General features: G+C 30.1%; 2 protein-coding genes across 3 annotated transcripts; both read left to right on the top strand.

Moving 5' to 3' along the window:
* The first annotated feature begins 5,954 nt into the window (after positions 1–5,954).
* LOC115890351 (ecdysteroid-regulated 16 kDa protein-like) lies at positions 5,955–14,864 on the top strand. The gene is made up of 4 exons (XM_030910552.1): positions 5,955–6,183; positions 8,378–8,491; positions 12,079–12,254; positions 14,569–14,864. Exons 1-4 carry the CDS (start codon positions 6,105–6,107, stop codon positions 14,650–14,652), a joined length of 453 nt encoding a protein of 150 aa, XP_030766412.1. The 5' UTR covers positions 5,955–6,104; the 3' UTR covers positions 14,653–14,864.
* Positions 14,865–16,532: 1,668 nt separating this feature from the next.
* LOC115890344 lies at positions 16,533–17,641 on the top strand. 2 transcript variants are annotated; one of them, XM_030910535.1, is made up of 2 exons: positions 16,533–17,309; positions 17,365–17,641. In XM_030910535.1, the coding sequence occupies exons 1-2, from the start codon at positions 16,965–16,967 to the stop codon at positions 17,389–17,391; spliced, it is 372 nt and encodes a 123-aa protein (XP_030766395.1). In that variant the 5' UTR covers positions 16,533–16,964; the 3' UTR covers positions 17,392–17,641. The 2 variants fall into 2 exon arrangements, with proteins under 2 accessions (XP_030766395.1, XP_030766397.1); XM_030910537.1 differs by having other exon boundaries at positions 16,533–17,255.
* Positions 17,642–23,048: the final 5,407 nt, after the last annotated feature.

Raw genomic sequence — 23,048 nt, forward strand, 5'->3', positions numbered from 1 at the left:
AATCCCTCAAATTCAACGCACAATATTTTATTTTCTATAAGATATAGTGTTTTAGTGTATTTTTTGCACACGTGCAGAAAATCCAAAGAAATAGTATACAGACTGGATCAAAGGGAAACTTAATCTAGTCCTTTTTTTTTATCAAGGGTCGATTTTAGTAAAAATTCAAAACATTTTTATATGACATACTCTATTTATGGTTGGTATGATATCTGTTATTATACCTTCGAATTTCGTTGTTAAAAAATAAACAAATTATATTTAAAATTTTTCTACAACCACTTGTTTTTTTATTAAATTATTTTTTTTAGTTTTATTGTAGTCATGTACAAGGAGGACAACTATATTTTAAATATTATATTTAATTTAACGTTTTTCAGGGTCCATTAGACTATATTTCTACTAGGTACATTATTTTTAAAAAAAATTAAGAGTAAAAGTAACTTAAACATTCATAAAAATATAAGTATTTACTGTTGTAGATTCTCAGTAACAATAAAAAAGAGCTTAAAAAATGGCGCTTTTTATGAAGCCATGGCCAACCATAAAATAATAAATACAAGAAGAAGTGTCAAGTCAATGTTAAATTATGGAAACAGCGTGGCTGCCTGGGTAACTAATTTTCAGATATGGCGGCTGGGACATTTGACATGACATAGACATGACAATTTCAATTTTATGAAATTTATTTCCGTTTCCGGTTTTTAATGGCGGTCTGTTCAGGAGGTTTAAATGAGGGTTAATATACTTTTTACTCTTTCTAGTAGTAAATAATACAACAAAATTACTCAAAAATATTTATTTGGAATTTAGAACAATGTAAATATGCAAATCAACACAATTAAAGAGCTATAAACCAATAAACTACTGTATCAATATCAAATATTTAAATAATATCAGAGATGCTGTGTTAAAGTGAATTAGTAAAGTAACAGTGCATTGACTTACAGAAACTTGAAGATAAATAAATGTTTTCACAGCTTCACGGGCATAAAACTAAATAACTGGAAGCAGGAAAAAGGCAACCGGAACCCACATAAAACCTGGAATCAAAAAAAATATGTAAAAAACATAAATATAAGTACATAAGACTTTTGTGAATTAAATCAAACAGGACTTGAATGAAAATAAAATGAATAAAAAATATGATACATATACATCTAATACCTCATTTGTATTTTAAAAATAATCTAAATACATAGATTTATAGCATTATTGCTATGACCTCTATGTATCTATGTGATATGTAATTACGCATTTCTGTTCATCTTGTAGAAAATTAATGTAGGCTAATAATAGTTCAATAATCATAATTTACCTTGTATAACTTGCTTTCAATTGCTCAAAATCACCGATCAGTCTTTAAAGTAGAGATACGGAAAAATTCTTGGCAAAGAATATCCCAAGATCCTTGGGTTTAAAGCTAAAAAAATATAAAAACAGTTAATATATTACCTATTTTTACATATAATATGGCCCATACCTACTACACGCAGAAACGTCGATTTCATCATTTTCTTCATGTAATTAATATCATATATACTTTATTAAAGTGTTAACAAGGAACTTTATATCAAAAAACATCTTTGTACTTGTAAATTTCAGCCGAAATATCAGAAACAAACTTCCAATCAAATCTAAACGGCAAAAATTAAAATGGCGTCCGACCTTGCCAGAGGCCTCGGGAGCTGACGCTGACACACTGACAAAAGACAAAAGAACAGGACGCCGACGTGCATAAAAATGTTCCGTAGCAGAAATTGACAGAAATCATATAGAAATATTCAGATTTTTGTCTAGGACAGTCTAGAAGGCCATGCTGTCTGCCTGGGTAGAACCGCGCCACAACTGTTTCCAATTTTCCGGTTTACTGTCACCCCCCTGTGGCCTACTATGGTTTCCATTTAAAAAAACATATGTTTGTGTCATATGTCAAAAATGACAGGCTTTAGAAATAAAAGAAGGACACAGTCTCATTAAGGATGTGATTATCTACAACTTTTATTTGAAAACTTTTTGTCTAAAATAGCTTATAATGGAATTAGGTACAATTTTTAAAATAGCCGAAATTTGTTTTTTTCGAAATATCTAGTAAGCCATGAACTTTTTCAAAAATCTGAAAGGCGCATATTTATGATCCCACAAAACTGCAATTCTTTTCCCATTTAACCGACTCTCTATCTCCAGTAGTTTCCGAGATACCCATAGAGAACATCGTAGGAAACTCACCCTGTATAATTACATACAAGGTACGACTTTTAAATATTTTTATATTATTTGGAACGTTTGAAATTGTTTAAAAATTTATTTGTGGTGTTTGAAAAAAATAGCATGTTTACGGTGAGACGCAAAAATGACTTTTTGTGTCTCGGCTGTAATGTCAATAAGTTCATAATTTATAGTTTGTGACTAAGCAAACCCCATAAGAATCAACTCCGTAATAACTCTGACCTTTTATTTAAACAAAGCAAATTATAGAACGCTGTTTGTGTGTGTGTTTTTGTGTACACAAAAGAGCAAAAGTTATTTTAAGGTTTCCTGAATTCGACCCGATTCACTCTAATCTAATTAAAACAAATTACCAGTAATTTTATCTCGTTTAGGACCAAAACTCTACGTTTACAAAGATAATAGTAGATTTGTTCGCTGTAATTTCTTCGTCAGCCTTAAGAGTACCAATCCTAAACTAAAGCTTCATTCAAAATCTCAAAGTTAGTGGTATCAAACGGACACCATAACATTTTCATGTGTTTTAAAGTTTTATACAGGTTGTTAACTGGACAGTTACTTATAGAGGAACAGAATGGCAACACTGCCTATTGAGAACGCATGCACTATGCACTTATAGGGTTTTCTGCCGACTCTGACGAGGGTGCCGAGGTTGCCATATTTCAACCATCAACCTCTTGCCGCGAGTAATAAACAAATTAACAACCTGTATATTAAGTTTTAAGAAATATAACTGAACAGTATCAGAATTATCAAAAACACCCTAGTTAAGCTCCTTCATTCGGCAGATTATTTTCTAAAAGTTCTGTGTCATATTTGTCCTGGTTTAAAAAGAGAAAAGGTATATTTATTAGTAGTGGGAACTATCGAATGAATACTATCGAAACATTCGATAGTTGCAATTCATTCGAATAATTCGATAGCTAGTAAGAAAACATTCGTCGAAAACTATTCGAATAAAAATATCGAATAGATGCGTCATCTGCCTTGAAATATATTAATTCGGCAGCAAAAACCATTCATTTATAAAATTCATTCATTTGTAAAATTCATTTATTCGTCAGGATCGATTATAATAAAATATAAACTGGATTTTAGTTGTCGCCCGGCGACGTAGGTTTCTTTCCTAGAAACCGGACAGCGGTCGGTGGCAATGGTATGAAAAAAAGCCGGCATCTTTGATTTTGAGTCAGATAAAGATAAGGACACATTATTTTTTTTATTGAGGTGCTAGTATTTACACAGAAAATACATTATGAACGGCGCTGTTGCCGTATATTCGTATTAGTTGGTATTAGCAAAGAATATTATTCTTTGGTATTATAGTTATTTAGGGATAGTATGACTATATATTTTGCATTTTTTTATTAATATTCTGTTGTTACACTACAATAATACTTTATATTTTGGATGTAGGAAAATGATTTTTAATGTTTTTAAGCAAAACTGGTTTAATAAATAATAATAACAGTAATAATTTGTTATACCTATTAACACCAAAATTTAAAATCATTTAATATAAACATTTTTTTAAGTAGTAGCGAAATATAAACAACAAATTAGAAGTCCAAATTATTTATATTAGATCCTATTTAAAAATAATATAGTCTCTAAATTTTTTGTGTGGCAACGTTGGTTTATTAAATAATAATAATTACGGAACTAATTTGTTATATTAACAACAAATTTTAAAATCATGAAATATAAACATTTATTAATTTTCTAAGCATGCAGTGTAATAGAAGAAAAATATAAATAAGATATTAGAAATCAAAATAATTATATATGTGTATTACTTTTTATTACTTTGTATTAGTATTTAAAAATAATATTTGCTTTTACTGGCATTTACTTTAAAAATAAATAAAATATTTCTTCGCAAAAATCTACATGTAAGAGAATTAGCATAAACAAAATACAAATATCGTTAACTTTTTTTTAAATTGGCACGTGTAAAACTTTAATCAATCAATTTAATTTTCCTATCCCAAAATTTGAGTTCGATAACCATTTACTTAACCACATTACCACATTACTTAAATATGATTATTAAGTTCAACTAATTCATATTACTAAAACATCTAAAATACAAATACATATGTATTTTTAAAATTAATTGTAAGTTCACCTCATCTCTCTTAAAAATTGTTACTTCTCAAAATTTCCCATTAAAAAAATAAACCATATACCGTATAAAATTAAGTAATTGAAAGATCGGAAAATCACACAAATTTTCAGAAAAATTTTGACCACCTGCACACGTACACAATCATCAATTTAAAAAAAACACTACTACTTTAGTATTTTAAATATTTTAATAAACGCAAAAATAGCACAGTATTTAGAAGGCAAGTTATAAAAATTTGGAAGGACTAATGATGCACTGACGCAGACAAAAATCAAACGAATACTAAATTTCATTTATAAAAAGCATTCGATAGTCGTGGCTTAACGATAATCATTTAGTCGCACGGCGAGGTTGTCACATATGCTTTAGTATACAAATGAATGAATGATTTTATTCGAATGAAACCATTCGATAGTTGAAATCATTCATTCAGTAACCATTCGATAGTCTAATTCATTCGATAGTTCCCATCGCTAATATTTATTGCTTCTACACCTTTAGGTTCTTAAAAAACCCTAGATGTACTGGCGGTGTAAACTGAGATAGTTGTTAGATATTTGACTTTTTTGCATTACAAGCAACCAAAATTCATGAACGACAGATAACTGGATATTTTTAGTCTGCCTTTGCCTTATTTATGTACCAGTTGGATGTATGCTCAATATTTAAATAGAAATTCTATCTAAATTTTGTGTGGGTTAGGTCACGTTTCATTATCATTTTATTATGAAAAATGAATTTTTGACGAGTAACTGCCTGATACAATGAACTTTTTGAAGTAAAATTAATTCTGTTAATCACTCTAGTAGCTCGTTCCGTCTTGGTTACAATTTTAGTGACATATATGCAAGTTTTCATAGATTAACATTTTTAAAACCTCGTAAGTAGATAGAAAACTACATCAGGAATCGTAATATATTGAAATTAGAAAATCCAAAAAAATTGACTTAGACCGCTCTGGTTTTCAACGGCTCATTTATATACAGAGTGTCCCAGAAATAAGTGCAAGTATTTTAAGGGTTGGTAGATCTCGATAAAAGAAACCTATTTTCTCTTTATCGTTTTTCAAATAACTCCAAAATAACGTTATTTTATTTTGAAAATTTCCAAAAAAATGATCTTTTGCTAAAGTTTTGAGAACCACTGGATCTTTTCTGGATTTTCTTTCTTGTATATTTAATCTAATACCTATGTTGCCATATTATCAAGAAATTATGTTTATTAACTAAAAACTAGAAAAAATTCCAAAAATTTTTTCAAAAAATTTCGAATTTTCATTTTTTTTTTCTTGAAAAGACCTCATAGGCGTGTTTCTGGGGTTGAAATATACTACCAGTTAAAATACTTGCACTTATTTCTGGTACACCCTGTATAAATATATTTTGTAAAGTCCAAAATAACTCGTTTATTTTGGACTTATTTGAAAAACGGTAAAGAGAAAATATGTTTCTTTTATCGAGATCTACCAGCCCCGAAAATATTTGCACTCATTTAAAACTCGCCCTGTATATTACTTTATACTAAAAAAAAGTATTGGGATTCTTAAGTCGATAATTTGAAATCTCTCGACCGCTGGTCAGAGCGCTGATAAACTTTTGTCCTTTCCTGATAATAAACAGTTTCAATTCATCAAACAAAATTACGACAGGGTTACAATTCGTCGTCATCTACTAGTGCTGTGGAAGAAACAACCGATTTCTTGGTGACTTTATTTTTTTCTTGTCAAAGAAGCTAAAAGTTAAAAAATATGGAAAACAGAATTTTAGTTTCAGTGGCCATTCTATTGGTTTCTTCCTACTTCGCTTGTGCAGCGTACACTGATTGTGGTAAGTGATTATTTTTCTTTATTATTTTTAAATGTTTATGTAAAATAGTTTGTGTAGTATTTTTTAATTTTTTGGGGTCTTTTATATACTCGCAAATTGTTTAATTGAAAATGAAGGTTACTAAAAAATTGTGATGTATATTAGAGAGGATAATTTTAGTATTTTTAACTGTTTAAACATATCGTAGTTTCTTTATTGATTGATCCTATTTTTATAGTCAGTATTTTATGTTCTTTTTCAAGATTTAAAAAAATAATAATTTTTTGGGGTGTTACTAAATTTAAATTAAATTTTCGCATAAAGGTACTGTGACTATATGGAAAAAATAAGCTAAGATTGTTCTGGATTTCTATTTTGATTGACATTATTAATTTATTTTGTGACAATTTTGTTTCATACCAGATTTTCTTATTTATAAATTTCTTCCTGGGAGGGGTAATTACCTCCATTACCCCTTCCGTATATGCGCCCCTGTGTCCCCGGATTGTCTTTACAAGGGGAAAAACTTTTTTATTATTAAAATTTTGAGAAAAATGCATCCTTTATAAAAAATTTTGCTTATTCTAAAATGGTTAATTCCGTTTATACTTTTTCAAATTTCCATACCGTTTTAGAGAAAATTCCAAAAAACATGAAAATATACATATTTTTGCTCTTGTTAAAGTATCTCATTTTCCGATAACTATTATTACCCTTTTCGTAGCATTAAACCGAATAAATTTTGTGCTTTTATATCATTTTAAAACAGCAACAAATACAGAGTCCGGCAAAGTGCGTCGGGCATCTGTAGCTCCTAGAGGAGAAGGGCATATAGCCAGGTACCAAGTAAGAAGGGCATATAGCCAAGTGTAGCAGTACCACAACCCTTATGGGCCCCGGCCCCATGGGCCCCCTTTCTGTATCCGCCACTGATTGAAAGTATACTAAAAATGCAGACAAAAAAGGAAAATAAAGGAATGCGGACAAAAAACATTTAAGTAAACAGCAATATATTTTATACGTCGACTTTACGAGTACATCACCGCAAATCGCTCCGCCCACTAATTTTATTGGCTACTTGCAAATTTGTCGAATTTTTATTGATGGGACGCGACGTCTAATTTTTTTACGAAAAACATCGAGAGAATATCGTTTCCCCTCTCACGGATACCCCGTAGCTACAGTACGGACAGACATACTGTACATATGTGGTTGTAAATAAAATGTATTTTATATTGTTAGCTGATAAGAAAATAAAAGGAAAATAATAATTTATTAAAATAAGTTTGTTAGCCAAGTACCATAAGCAGTACCACAACCCTTATGGGCCCCGGCCCCATGGGCCCCCCCTCTGTATCCGCCACTGATTGAAAGTATACTAAAAATGCGGACAAAAAAGGAAAATAAAGGAATGCGGACAAAAAACATTTAAATAAACAGCAATATATTTTATACGTCGACTTGACGAGTACTTCACCGCAAATCGCTCCGCCCACTAATTTTATTGGCTACTTGCAAATTTGTCGAATTTTTATTGATGGGACGCGTCGTCTATTTTTTTACGAGAAACATCGAGAGAATATCGTTTCCCCTCTCACGGATACCCCGTAGCTACAGTACGGACAGACATACTGTACATATGTGGTTGTAAATAAAATGTATTTTATATTGTTAGCTGATAAGAAAATAAAAGGAAAATAATAATTTATTAAAATAAGTTTGTTAGCCAAGTACCATAAGCAGTACCACAACCCTTATGGGCCCCGGCCCCATGGGCCCCTCCTCTGTATCCGCCACTGGTTGAAATTATACTAAAAATGCGGACAAAAAAGGAAAATAAAGGAATGCGGACAAAAAACATTTAAATAAACAGCAATATATTTTATACGTCGACTTGACGAGTACTTCACCGCAAATCGCTCCGCCCACTAATTTTATTGGCTACTTGCAAATTTGTCGAATTTTTATTGATGGGACGCCACGTCTAATTTTTTACGAAAAACATCGAGAGAATATCGTTTCCCCTCTCACGGATACCCCGTAGCTACAGTACGGACAGACGTACTGTACATATGTGGTTGTAAATAAAATGTATTTTATATTGTTAGCTGATAAGAAAATAAAAGGAAAATAATAATTTATTAAAATAATATTATTAAAATAAGTTTGTTAAATTGAAGAGATAGCAGTAAATAATATTGTGTGGATTTTTCAGGGTCGCAAGATGGTAGCATTGTCGATATACAAATCACAAACTGCCCAGCCTCATCCAGAAGATGTACATTAAAAAGGAACACCAACGCCACCATGGTCATCAACTTCACTCCAAGTAGGTTTTTATTAAAAAATTGTTGGTACAACATTGTTTTGTGTTAGCTTATTTCTACTTATGTTCTAAATTTCAATTCTATTGTTTTTTTATATTGGTTTTAAACAAAAGACCTCAACGTTATAATTAAAAAAAAACAGGTAAATAATTGCAGATGTGCATTCATGGATGTGACCTTGCGTATTATTTAGAAAAATAGCACCTATACCTAATATGTAAACAAATATTTTTCAAGTGTCCATTTTTATAAAAATAATAAATGCACAGGCATTTATAGTTGTATACAGGGTTGTTCACCACATACGACACGGAGTATTGTAGCTAAACGATGAGATTTTTACAAATTCTAAGTTTTGGGTTCGATGAAGGACTATTAGAGGTACAATTTATAAATAATTTTACAAGATACACAGAGTCCCAAATAAGCAAAAAATATCAAAGTTGTATTTTTTTAAATGGAACACCCTTATTATTATTTAATTTTTAGTTTCTACGATTAAAATAAAGGTAAATTTGATTAAGGTTTATTATACTTAAACCTTACCGTTTTTGAAATATTTTCAATTTTGTGAAATTGCAGTAAAAATTTTAAGGCTTCATTTCTCCAAGGGTATCAAAGTTTTTAATACTAAATATTTACTGAAGTTTATTTATTGATCAGTTATTTTGTTGCAATAATAAAAATAATACTACCTTATACAGAGCGCCTAAAATTTATTTTAAATAATTATTAGCTTCAAACGGCAATGACTTGTTTAATTTAAACGGAACACCTTGTATATTTTACGAGAATCAGATGCACAATTTAATTGTCTATCAAATTATATTATACCATTTTTTACCCATCTCTTTAAGTTTCCGTAGAAAATGCATTTTCTTGTAATTTAGAACTTATTTATCAATATACCCATGGACTATTGACATTTTAGATTATTTTTAAAGATGTACCAAATTTTTAAAGAGTACAGATACTAATATTGTCGATATAATTTGTTTATTTTATTAAAAAATAAAAAAACTGTTTAAATATTTGTTAAAGGAGACTGTTTGCGTTGATTAATAATAATTGCTCCAAATACTAAAAAACTGAATTTTGTATGGGTATTAGACAGTGTGATAAAAAGAAACACCTTAAAAATGATATTTCATTTTTTAATAAATACTTATTTATAACAACAGAGACTTTAATTTTGATAACTTATTATTATATTGATTTCTGACTCAAATCCACATTTATTTAGAATAATTTATTAACGAACACAATTAAGTATGTAATTAATTAGTATATGGGCGGAAATAATGGTGTTATATTTAATTAATGGTATACTCTTTTATAAAAATTTAAATAGTTTTCTTTTTGCATACAAATGGCTAGTAATATTATCGTTTTGCTAAAAACGATAATATTACTAGCCTGTACATTTTGTACATTTCTTGCTTTAAAAACAATCTAAAATGTCAATATTCCATAGGTATATTGATAAATAGGGTCTAAATTATAAGAAAATGCATTTTCCACGAAAACTTGAAGGGATAGGTAAAAAATAGTATAATACAATTTGATAGACAATTAAATTGTGCATCTGATTCTCCTAAAATATACAGGGCGTTCCATTTAAATTAAAGAAGTTATTGGCGTTTAAAGCTAGAAATTATTTAAAATAAATTTTTAGACACTCTGTATAAGGTAGTATTATTTTTATTATTGCAACACAATAAGTGATCAATAAATAAACTTCAGTAAATATTTAGTATTAATAACATTGATACCCTTGGAGAAATGAAGCTTTAAAATTTTTACTGCAATTTCACAAAATTGAAAATATTTCAAAAACGATAAGGTTTAAGTATAATAAACCTTAATCAAATTTACCTTTATTTTAATCGTAGAAACTAAAAATGTAATAATATACAGGGTGTTCCATTTAAAAAAATACAACTTTGATATTTTTTATTTATTTGGGACACTCTGTATCTTGTAAAAATATTTTTAAATTGTAGCTCTAATAGTCCTTCAACGAACCCCAAACTTACAATTTGTAAAAATCTTATCGTTTAGCTACAATACTCCGTGTCGTATGTGGTGAACAACCCTGTATAGTTCATAACAAATTAACTTTTAGTGACGTGATTGATTATAAATATATAAACAGTTATTATTTATATCAACAAGACTCGCCTTCTTAATAGCACTTAAGGGAGAAAAAGGGCCATTACTACCGCTTTCACGTTCAAAATATTCTAATAAAGTTGCGATGAGTTTTTTACGGCTATTAAGCTATCTTGTACCGCTTTACACTAAACGAGGTTCTAAAAAGAGCAATGTTCGACTGCAAGGTCTGCTAGTAAAAATGTTTAAGTTTAAAATATCACAACACAATTCATTTAAACCAAAAACTAAAGTGTCAAAACGACTGACTATGTCAGGAAATAAATAGATAAATGTGGCGACTTGATATTTTTTATAGCAGAGCTATCACCTGAATCCCCAGCGGGAAATTTAAATTCCCGTTAGTCAGCCCGGCGCCGAATATGTCCACGTTTGGCAACAATGAATTTAAAAATCGCGTCCTCGATTACGTAACTAGAAGTTTAATTGGTATGGAATATATGTAATATAGTATGGCGTTTTTTTAGCCATTAAAAATTATTATTTATATTTTATTAAGCATACATTAGTTATCTACTGCGATAAATGCAGATAAATGCCTCTTAATGTCAGAAAAATAATAAAACATAGAGGAGCTCTAGCAGATAACTAAAATGACAGAAGCAACTAGAACCAGAATAAAAAAGAACTGTTCAAAATATCTAAATGTAACCTAAAAACTAAAGTTTCTGGGAATAATTATATTTAGTAGTTTTTCTTTATTTTTTTCCGTTTTCTTATTCTGACGACGGGAGGAGATATACCCCCTGAAATGTTAGCACTTTGATTGGTCAAGCTGGTTTCCATTTAGATTCTAACGCAGTGAAATTTTAGAAAAAAATAAAAAAAAAACTTTTATTTTAACTAAATTTAATTGAAAAAGATTCTCTATGCTTTATACAAGATGTCCCAGAAATAAGTGCAAGTATTTTAAGGGACGGTAGATCTCGACAAAAGAAACGTTTTCTCTTTATCGTTTTTCAAATAAGTCCAAAATATCGGAGGTATTTTACTTTGAAAATTTCCAAAAACAATTATTTGTTTTGCTCAAATTTTGAGAACCACTGGATCTTTTCTGGATTTTCTTTCTTGTAAATTTAATCTACTACCTATGTTGTCATATTATCAAGAAATTATGTTTTTTAACTAAAATCTAAAAAAAAATTCCAAAATATTTTTCAAAAAATTTCGAATTTTCAAATTTTTTTTTTTGGGATAAAAACCTCATAGGCGTGTTTCTGGGGCTTATTTCTTATTTCTGGGACACCTTGTATAACCTCTAGGTTTACTTATTTTTCTAAATGTGCCACAGCTTTTACGTGGAGTTTTACTTAAATAAAAATAAATTACATGCTTCTTAAGGCCAATTACTGGCGCCATTTAAAAATTAAAGAATTTATTATTTATTTATTACTATTTAAGATTTTTTTTTATTTAGGCACGCCATCTACAAGTCTGAAAGCTGTCGTTCATGGACTAATTATGGGAGTACCGGTACCATTCGACTTACCCAATCCAGACGGCTGTAAAGATTCTGGTTTGTCCTGTCCATTGACACCTGGAACTACTTACAAGTACACCACAACGATGCCAATCAGTACGAGTTATCCAAGGGTAAGAAAACTATACCTACTATAAATGTATTATAGTAGAATATAAAAGAACAAAAATCAGAATTTTGCAAGAAATTTCTTTTCAAAATTCAAATCATTAAGCACAAATTTAACGAAAGTGTATCAAGTATGCTTATTCTTAAATCAGAAGAAAAAGAATGCTTCTCCGCCTTACAAAATAGAAAACGTATGGCTCTTAAACCAATGCATTTTGCCGCGAATCTCTTGGACCCCTCTGTTTCCTGGGAGAGCACCCTAATAATTAATCAACAATATCACCAACAAGCATCCTCAGTTTTTCAATAATAAAGCAGCCATTTTTACAAATGTAACAAATTATTGCGCCAAATCGGGTTTGTGGGCTCTCGACTACGTTTGGATGTCAGCTAAAAATGTAGACTGTTTAAGTTGGTGGCAAGCAATGTGTAAAAATATTCAGTTGAAATATTTAGCTGTTACTCTGCTGTCTTTACCAACGCCATCTGCAGCCACTGAGAGAAGTTTCAGTACTTAGTTTTAACCATACTAAAAAAAGGAATCGCTCAGCTGCACAGAGAGCCGGCAAAATAATGTTCGTAGCTCATAACAATAAATTATTACTACAAAAACAAAAAGGGGATATGAAGCATGATATTCAACAACATGAAACTCCTCCAGAACCACTAGAACGTGTAGAGGTAGAGGTCCATCCTTCAGAATCAGAACCAGATGATACATCAAATATATCTGATTTGGAAATAGAAACTGACGAAGACAGTACTAATATACTATTACTATAATACCCTATGAAGATGGGACCAGCTCGGCGCCTAAAAGTATTCAGGAATAGAATAATTCAGTTATTTGTGTTTTACGTTTTTTAAATTTATATTTCGAGCTTTTTTGTTTTTTTTTAATTTATAGTACAAATGTTACCAAATGATTTTGTTATGTGTTTGGTTTGGTATGTTTATGATTTTTATGAGTTATGTATTGTTTATTAAAAATATAACAACTAATACCGTATGATCGAGAAAAAACGGCGTCAGCGATGGCTATGGAATGAAGATCGCTGTCATTTTATATGTAAATTTATACGGGAAATGTCATCGATGTTCATTTCCCAACCAACTGGACGCCGTTTTTTTTCGATCATACGGTATTATGTTTTTTGTTTTTTTTTTCACTTATATGTTGGTATCAAATGTTTATCTAATATATTCCTTTATTGTATCAACAAAAAATATGTAAAATTGTAAAATTTCCTAAAATTTCATAAATTTCCGAAATTTTCCGAAATTTCCTGCAACAATCAAAAATGTCTGAAATATTAACATCACTAGTCCGGAGTGCGTTTGGCAGATTATAATATCACGTATCGGGCTTTTCAGTCACAGAAAAGCTCATGAAAGAAGACGCCTGGCGTGACCATCTTCTGATGCGTGTCGAATACTCGTCAGCGAGTAATAGCAGTAGTAGTAGTAGTGTATTCGTTTAACATTGGATTAGTACTCAGAACATCAGTAGTAATCATCTTTAAGAGAAGAATCTCTGGCATTATTAGTAACAGACATATCTCTCTAGACTATATTAATTCTTTTGGTTTTGGACACAAAAATTGGGACTCTTAGAGTATCTTATTTAGGGATGTAGTCAAAGAAAACAGGCCTTCAAATACGAAGTTTTGGTAAACATTTGAATTTTTGATGTAAGTTACTTTGAAAGACCTACCAAACCAAACGAATTGTGAAAGTTTTTTTTAAATTTACCTCCGGTGATACAAATAAATAAAATTGTTTTTTCGAAATTCCGGAGAACGGCAAGGACTAAAAAAAACTTCAAATGAAAGTTATAGTGTTCAATTTTACATAGAAATGGTCTCTATACCTTTTTTGCTTAAATCAAAATTAACCGAGATATAGGGTGGCTAGAAGCTAGGAGACAACATTTTTTTCAAAGTTCTTACGTTTCTCTAAAATTAAAAAAAACACTTTTTTTATATTTTTTACCCTTTCTCGGGGTGAATTTAAAAAAAAGTCTTAATTGAAATTTATAATTTTCCAAACAAATTGATTAAAAATGTTAAATATATGAAATATGAATTTTTCGGCGATTTATATATTTTTTTAAATTTCTACTATCATCCCTTAGCTTCTAGCCACCCTATCTCGGTTAATTTTGATCTAAGCAAAAAAAGAATAGATTGATTTCTATGATAAATTTGACGCTCCACAACTTTTCTTTGAACTTTTTTTAGTTATTCATAATTTCCTACATTTAATATAAAAAATCATTTTTTTTATAATTTAATTAAATAAATGTTTTTTTTTCATCAGATAACGCTGGACATAAAGTGGGAACTGGTAGATTCCGATCAGAAAGACGTCATTTGTGCCCAAATTCCAGCCAGAATTGCCTAAGAAATTCCTGGATTTAAAATATTTAAAGTATTTTTTTTGTGACGAGTCCTTCTTTGAGTGCAAACAAAAACCATGTAAATCCAGTTCAAACGTTATTAATTATAAAATTATCGTCAACAAATTGTAAATTATTGTATTTATATTGATAAACAAGCTCTGCCTAGTGTCACTATCAAATGAATAAATGTTAATAAATTAGATAAAACAAGTTATTAATAGTTTTTTTTTTCTCTCTCTCTCTCTGTGTTATCATGCCCATGTGTTATAGGCTTAGGAAGTATAATTTTTAAAAATTCTAAAAATAAAAATAAAAAAGTAAATATTTTTATATATCTTCAGGTCTAACTTGTATTATAATTTATTATTCCAGTTAAATAAACTTTTTAGATGAGTTCAACTATACGGTAGCGAGCATAGTTTTAATCACCGGTTTGGTTAGTGGGGTCATAATTGGGGCTATTTTCGACTATAACAAAAAAATTTAAAGGTACATAATTATTTTAGAAGATGTTCATAAAACATTTAATTTGATATACCATTAATACTGGAAATTATATTTTATTCTCTGATACTATATATGTCTCTCTGAGTATATATGTCTATTTAATTTTTTAATTATGTAACGATCACTTTGTTTACTCACATATTTCGTCGAACTGCTTGAATTCATTTTTACTTTTGATTAAATCGGTATGAGAAAATATGAAGCTATAAAATGTTGTTTCGGGAGAGTTGAATATCAGGGAAAGTTGAGTTATTGAATGTTATTGCACCCAACAACGCCCTAATTACGCTCTCCTCTACGCGTAAACATTTTTCGGAAATTTTATTAACATTTGAAATTGTCACAACACAACACGACGCGGGTCAACTTTCCTGAAATCAGTTATTAGAAAAAAATATAAATTTTTGTCTTTAAAAAGCTACTGTGAACCACGGAAAACACAACTTTTCCTGCGGAAATGCGTAATTTCCAAATTTTGCACATTAGAATAACTGAAATCTACTATATATAAAAAATACATTTTGCGTTTTATTTTGAAAATTTCACACCTCTACTTTTCAACCAATAACATGCTTTAATGTTGACTAGTTACCATGGCAACCGAAAAAATTTCCGGAAATTTTTTCGAGGCGCCACGAAACTTTAGTGGAAATTTTTTGACAGTTGAAAAGGTAAACATAAGATCTACAATCATAATGTGAATGAACTACAATGTCTATATATTGAAATATTACCCATTTGAGTTTTAGCATTTGATGTAACTAAGGTTGGTAATATTTTTTATTTAAGGAAATATGTTAGATATACCTACAATATGAATTACAGACGTTTTAAAACTAGTAATAGCTTAATGACAGAATCGCAAACAAAAATGACAAAACACATAATATGTCAAAAACATCAATACCTTGGCCAACTTAACAAATTGAAATTATTTTAAAATGTCATGTTGGATTAATATTTTTTTTTCAAATTTAGGTGTGAAATTTTCTTACCGAATACCACGCAAGCTTAAATTATTCCTGGAAATTTTCTTTCGGGCACGAATATTTTAGGAAAATTATCCCTCGTCTTCGACTCGGGATAATTTTCAAAATATTCGTGCCCTCAAAAAAAATTCCGAAAATAATTTAAGCTCTTGTGATATTATAAGTGAATATTTTTCTGAACATATAAACACAAAAATTTTCCTGCGGAAATAAGCTGTTTTCATTTTCTAAGGAAATTTATTAGACTTTAGAATAGCTGAAATCAGTTATATAAAAAATAAATATATTTTTGCCTTTTAGAAGCATTCACGAATTGAGGAAAATAAAAATTTTCCTGCGGAAATAAACTGTATCCATTTTCTGAGGAAATTTAATAGACTTTAGAATAGCTTGTTGTATACGCCATCTATTGGGGCAATGGTAAATTAACATAACCCATGTATTTACGGTTGGTAGCACTAAGAATAGGTTAGTAAGTTTGTTTTTATAAGGTTCCTAGTAACAAAAAAGAGAGTAAGAAGAATATGGCGGCAGCATATTCAGTTTGTTCGTTTTAGTTTTTGTTCTTGTAATTGTTAACAGAAATAAAACTCGTGAAGAGTAAAAAGACCTGGTTTAATTAAAAAGTAAATTCACGGACCTCAAAACAACAGGTTATGTGCCCAGATCACAGCCCAGATCACAGCCCAGACACAGAATAGAAAACCAAGGTCTCGCACTAAAAACGGCAAGGACAAAACGACAAGTAAAATTTCGGGAAAGTGTATCGGAGTGTTAAGAGTAAAAACATTAAAAGTAAAAACAGTAAAACCGAAAAAATGTCTGAAAATAACGCTGCATTAAAACTAAATGGAGATAACTGGCCAGTCTGGAAATTTCAAACAAGCATCATACTAAAAGGTCGTAGTTTATTTGAAGTAGTGGATGGATCCAAAGTAAAACCAACCACAGGAGTTGAAGAAATAAATAAGTGGATGAAAGAAGATGCAAAGGCCCAAGAATTACTGGTAACAAGAATGGAAGAAGGACCATTAACGCATGTACTGTCTTGTGAAATGTCCAAAGAAATATGGAGTAAACTAAAAACAGTATATGACAAGGAATCAGTGGTGAGTGTACACCTTTTACAAGAACGTTTCTTCTCACTGCAGTTTGATTCAAGTGTTAGTACCTTTTTATCTAAAATAGAAGAAATAAAAATGAAATTAAAATCTGCAGGCGAAACTCTATCAGAGAAAATGGTAATAACCAAGATCTTAATGTCTCTCCCAGAGCAATTTAAGCATTTTAGATCAGCGTGGGAATCTGTTCCAGTAGATAACCAAAGTCTCGAAGAGTTAACTTCAAGATTACTTCTAGAAGAAGAAAGATGCAAGTCTTTGGAAAATGCAACTGCATTGGCAACTAAAACCAGTGAAAAACCTCAAGGAAAGAAATGTTATATATGTTCAAAGGTAGGCCATATTGCTAGAGATTGTTATTTCAGGCACAAGAAGCAAAAGAATGAAAAGAAAGTGTGCAGTTTCTGTAGAAAAAATGGTCATTTAGTCCAAACATGTTGGGTCAGAAAAAATAAAGAAGGAAATCAAGAAAACAAAAGGCATGTCAAGTAAAAAAAGAAAGAAGAACCAGAAGTAAATGCTTTTATGGTCAACTCTAAAACTAATACCAAGTCACATGAATGGTTTTTGATTCGGTGCAAGCGAGCACATGTCATGGAACAAGGAATTATTTCAGGAAATGTACAAAGTAAAAATCCCTAGAATGGTGCAAGTAGGAAATGGTCAAAAGCTAGAGGTAAGAGGTTATGGCAAAATTAAGTTGTGGGCATATAATGGCACAAGTCTTATTGAAACTTACCTTTCTAATGTATTATATATACCTGATTTAAAGTTCAATCTTTTTTCTGCTGGTTGTGCGCTTGATAATGGATATTTCTTGTCCTCTGATAATGAAAAATGCACTTTTTATGACAAAAATGGAAAGATAAGAGCTCAAGCTATAAGACAGAATAAGTTGTATACAATGTGTTTTTCTCAAGAAAAGTCTTATGTCAAATGCTTACAAGATCAACCTAAAAATATCCTAACAACTAACTTAAACTCTGACTGTATGAAAGTTAAAACCATAGACTGTTTAAAAGAATGGCACTGTAAATTAGCACACCAAAATGTTAACTATATAAAACACTTTTTAAGGAACAATAACATAGAATTTGTGGATGAAAAGTTTGTATGTGAACAATGCTTAACTAGAAAACAGCATAGACATCCCTTCCATGAAAGTGAGTCAAGAGCTACAGTACCATTGGAGCTAGTACACACAGATGTATGTGGACCTATGGAGCAAGAATCTTTAGGAGGATCTCGATACTTTCTCCTATTAAAAGATGACTATACTAACTACAGGTATGTCTATTTTCTAAAGAATAAGTCAGAAGTAAAAAGAAAAAGTTGGAAAATTTCATAACTTTAGCTGAAAGAGAAACAGGTTACAAAGTGAAGGCTCTAAGATCAGATAACGGTCTTGAATTTTTGAACAAAGAGATCAAAGAACTGTTAGAAAACAGAGGAATAAGGCATCAAAGATCGGTTGTATATACGCCACAACAAAACGGAAGAGCAGAAAGAGAAAATCGAACCTTAGTTGAGGCAGCTCGAACAATGTTGCAAGGTCAAAAATTACACAAGAATTTGTGGGCAGAAGCTCTCAACACAGCTACTTTCATATTAAATAGAACAGGAGTAAGCTCAGAGCAAAATAAAACACCATATGAGTCATGGTACAAAAGAAAGATAGACCCTAATATTTTTAAGAGGTTTGGAACAAAGGTCTCGGTACATATTCCAAAGGAGAAAAGACTAAAGTGGGATGCAAAGAATATGTTTGGTATATTTTTGGGATATAGTCAAGATGTAAAAGGATACAGAATATACTTACCTGAAAAGAACACAGTAGAAATTCTTCGTGACATAATATTTCTACCAGAAAAAGACATAGAACCTGAACGTGTCATAGAAGAAAATAAAGAAACAGTAAAACAAGAAAATCAAGAGCTAATTGCAGAACTAAACACTCAAAATGAAGCTGAGTCTAGTAGTGACAGTGAGTTGGACATTGAAGAGGAAGAAAGACACTTAGAAGAGAACGTAGATAGTGACAGTAGTGAAAATGAAGACCAAGAAGACAATAGAAGATACAACTTAAGAAGAAGCATAAATCTACCGTCAAGATTCAATGACTTTGACATGGACAACGAAGATATAGGTTTGTTAGCCTGTATTGACACAGATGAACCCCTAACATATGAAGATGCTATGGCAAGCAGTGATTGGAGCAAATGGAAAGAAGCCATGGAAACAGAAATCAAAGCGTTGGAAGAAAATCAAACTTGGATTTGTGTGAGTGATGAAAGTGTAGGTGAAAATAAAGTCATTCAGTGCAAGTGGGTTTTCAAGAAGAAAAGAAATGACAGTGGAAATGTTTTTAGATTTAAGGCAAGATTAGTTGTTAAAGGTTTTCAACAAAAAGGTATATCATTTTCAGATATTTATAGTCCAGTTGCAAAATTACCATCAATAAGAGTTTTCTTAGCTTTATGTATCAATTTCGATTTAAAAATACATCAATTAGATGTATGTAGTGCTTTTTTAAATGGGGATATTCAAGATGATGTCTATATAAAACTTCCAAAAGGGTTTAAAGAAATTGAGGGTACAGTTTGTAAGCTTAAAAAATCATTATACGGTTTAAAAACATCACCAAAGAACTGGAATGATAAATTTCATGAATTAATGTCAAAAATGTCATTTAAAAGATCTGAATATGAGTATTGCCTTTATATCAAAACAAATGTTAAAAGTAAAATGTATATTTTAATTTATGTTGATGATTTGCTTGTAGCAGGAACAAACGAAAAAGAAGTAGACAATGTAATTAAAATTTTGAATAATACTTTTAAAATGAATAATTTAGGGCAAATTAAACATTTTTTAGGGATGAATATAACTCAAAATTTATCTGAAGGGAAAATTACTATAAATCAGACAAACTATTTAAGAGGTGTTCTTGAAAAATTTGGAATGTTAAATTGTAAACCATCTAAAACACCTATGAATAACAATTTTCATCATGATTATTTAAAAAGAGTAAAATCTGAAAATTTAGAGATAGAAAAGAGATGTCGAATGGCTATTGGGTCGCTTATGTATGCAATGCTTTGCTCAAGACCCGATATATGTGTATCTATTAGTATACTAAGCAGATATCAAACTTGTGCAAGTTATGATCTTTGGAAAGAGATTAAAAGAGTGTTAAGGTACATTCAAGGCACTATTGATATGAGCTTGGTATATCAAAAGAATAATAATTGTGAATATTTAATTGTAGGCTATTCAGATTCGGATTGGGCAGGTGATTGTACTGACAGAAAGTCTACAACAGGATATGTTTTTAAAGTTTTCAATTGTACAGTATCGTGGGCTTGTCGGAAACAGTCATCTGTTAGTCTGTCTTCAACTGAAGCTGAATATATAGCCTTAAGCCAATCTGTTAGTGAGGCTTGTTGGCTTAGATATTTATTTTATGATTTAAACATATGTGAAAACTATGTTACAGTGTTAGTTTTTGCTGACAATCAAAGTGCTATTAAAGTTTGTAAGAACCCTGAGTTCCATAAGAGACTGAAACACGTGGACATTAGATATCATTTTGTTAGGAATAAAATCAAAGATAATGTAGTGATGTTAAAATATATTAGTACTCATGATCAACAGGCGGATTTGTTTACAAAACCATTAGGTTTTACACAGTTTAAAAAACTTAGAGAAAAGTTAGGTTTAGATTGTGTAAATAGTTTAAAAATTAAGAAAAAATTTGTTATGTATTTAAAAGGAAAATATTGTTAGTCAAATGTTTAGTAAATTTACCATTGAGGGGGGGTGTTGTATACGCCATCTATTGGGGCAATGGTAAATTAACATAACCCATGTATTTACGGTTGGTAGCACTAAGAATAGGTTAGTAAGTTTGTTTTTATAAGGTTCCTAGTAACAAAAAAGAGAGTAAGAAGAATATGGCGGCAGCATATTCAGTTTGTTCGTTTTAGTTTTTGTTCTTGTAATTGTTAACAGAAATAAAACTCGTGAAGAGTAAAAAGACCTGGTTTAATTAAAAAGTAAATTCACGGACCTCAAAACAACATAGCTGAAATAAGTTATATAAAAAAATAAATATATTTTTGCCTTTTAGAAGCGTTTACAAACTCAGGAAAATTAAAAATTTCCTGCGGAAATACTTGATTTTCATTTTCCATTTGTTCCTTATTATATTATCGGGCCTTGTAAAGTATAAGTACCCACGAATTTAGCAATTTTTTTTTTGGCAGAAAGTCCTATGCTTATAGAATAGTTTTAAAAGAAAAAAATCCTTGGATGAAGCACTTTTGAACCAAAAAAAAATCATTTAAACGTGTCTAAAATGCTAACCAATCTAATAATAAATCTAATAATATTTTTACAAAATCACAGTTAATTATTAAAATATAAAAACCACAGCTTACCACCCTCCACAAAGAAAAGCTAACCAAAGCAACCCAAATGCTAACCAATCTAATATTTATGCAAACAAGTGCCACATTCCGAGGTACTTATAGTTTACAAGAACCTATATTATAGTCTGTGAAACGAATAACTTTGAATTTGACAGTTCCCGCGGGCTTTTTTAGTGATAATTTTATTAGGTTTGCAACTTGCAGCCATACTGACGCAATACCGTCTCAAATAGAACAGCCTCAGAGCGAGATTTATGACGTCACGCTAGTTAGATACTACGCATTAATACATATGTTGTAGAATCCATGGAAAACATAATTATTCCTCGTATTTTTGGTTTGTATTTTAAAAATGATATAGTTTACATGAAATATGCATAATATACAGTTAATAAATACAATATATATAGCCATTTATAGTAATAAATACCTTGGCAAATAAACTATGAACCATACAAATGCAGCAAATATTTTACAATATACAAATAATGAATAGGTACATAAGATAATGGGTAAAATGTAAAATATATTTTAAATGTTGGGGTTTGAAAATCTAATTTAACAAAAACATTCAATATCTACTAATAATAAAAAAAAAATTAATGTCATGTAAACTATATCATTTTTAAAATACAAACCAAAAATACGAGGAATAATTATTATGTTTTCCATGTATTCTACAACATATTTATTAATCCGTAGTATCTAACTAGCATGACGTCATAAATCTCGCTCTGAGGTTGTTCTATTAGAGACGGCATTTAGAAAAGTCAAAAGCTGATGACATTTTACTTTTGACAATTATGACATTATGTGTTGATTTTTGCAAGAAGAGGAAGAACTGTCACTTGTTTTATTATTTTCTATTTCACGTAAAAAGAGTTACCTATATCTTACCTTCTTCGCAGTGCCTCTATTAAAAAGATCAGCCTCGGAGCGAGATTTATGATATCACGCTAGTTAGATATAACGGATTAATAAATAAGTTGTAGAATACATGGAAAACACAATTATTCCTCAGATTTTTGGTTTGTATTTTAAAAATGATATAGTTTAAATGAAATATTATTAACATACAGTTAATAACTACAACATATATACCTATTTATAGTAATAAATACTTTGGCAAATAAACTATGAACCATCCAAATGCAGCAAATGTTTTACAATGTACAAATAATGTATAGGTACATAAGATAATGGGTAAATGTAAAATAATATATTTTAAATTTTGGGGTTTGAAAATCGATCTAATTTAACAAAACATTTTACAAAAAAAAAAAAAAAAAATGTATTATTATTTGCATTCATTAAAATTTATATGTATATTTTGGTAAGTATCAATGTTCGA

This window comes from Sitophilus oryzae, unplaced genomic scaffold, assembly GCF_002938485.1.
Source record: "Sitophilus oryzae breed Bouriz unplaced genomic scaffold, Soryzae_2.0 scaffold_863_pilon_pilon, whole genome shotgun sequence".
In the NCBI taxonomy this organism is placed as follows: Eukaryota; Metazoa; Arthropoda; class Insecta; order Coleoptera; family Curculionidae; genus Sitophilus; species Sitophilus oryzae.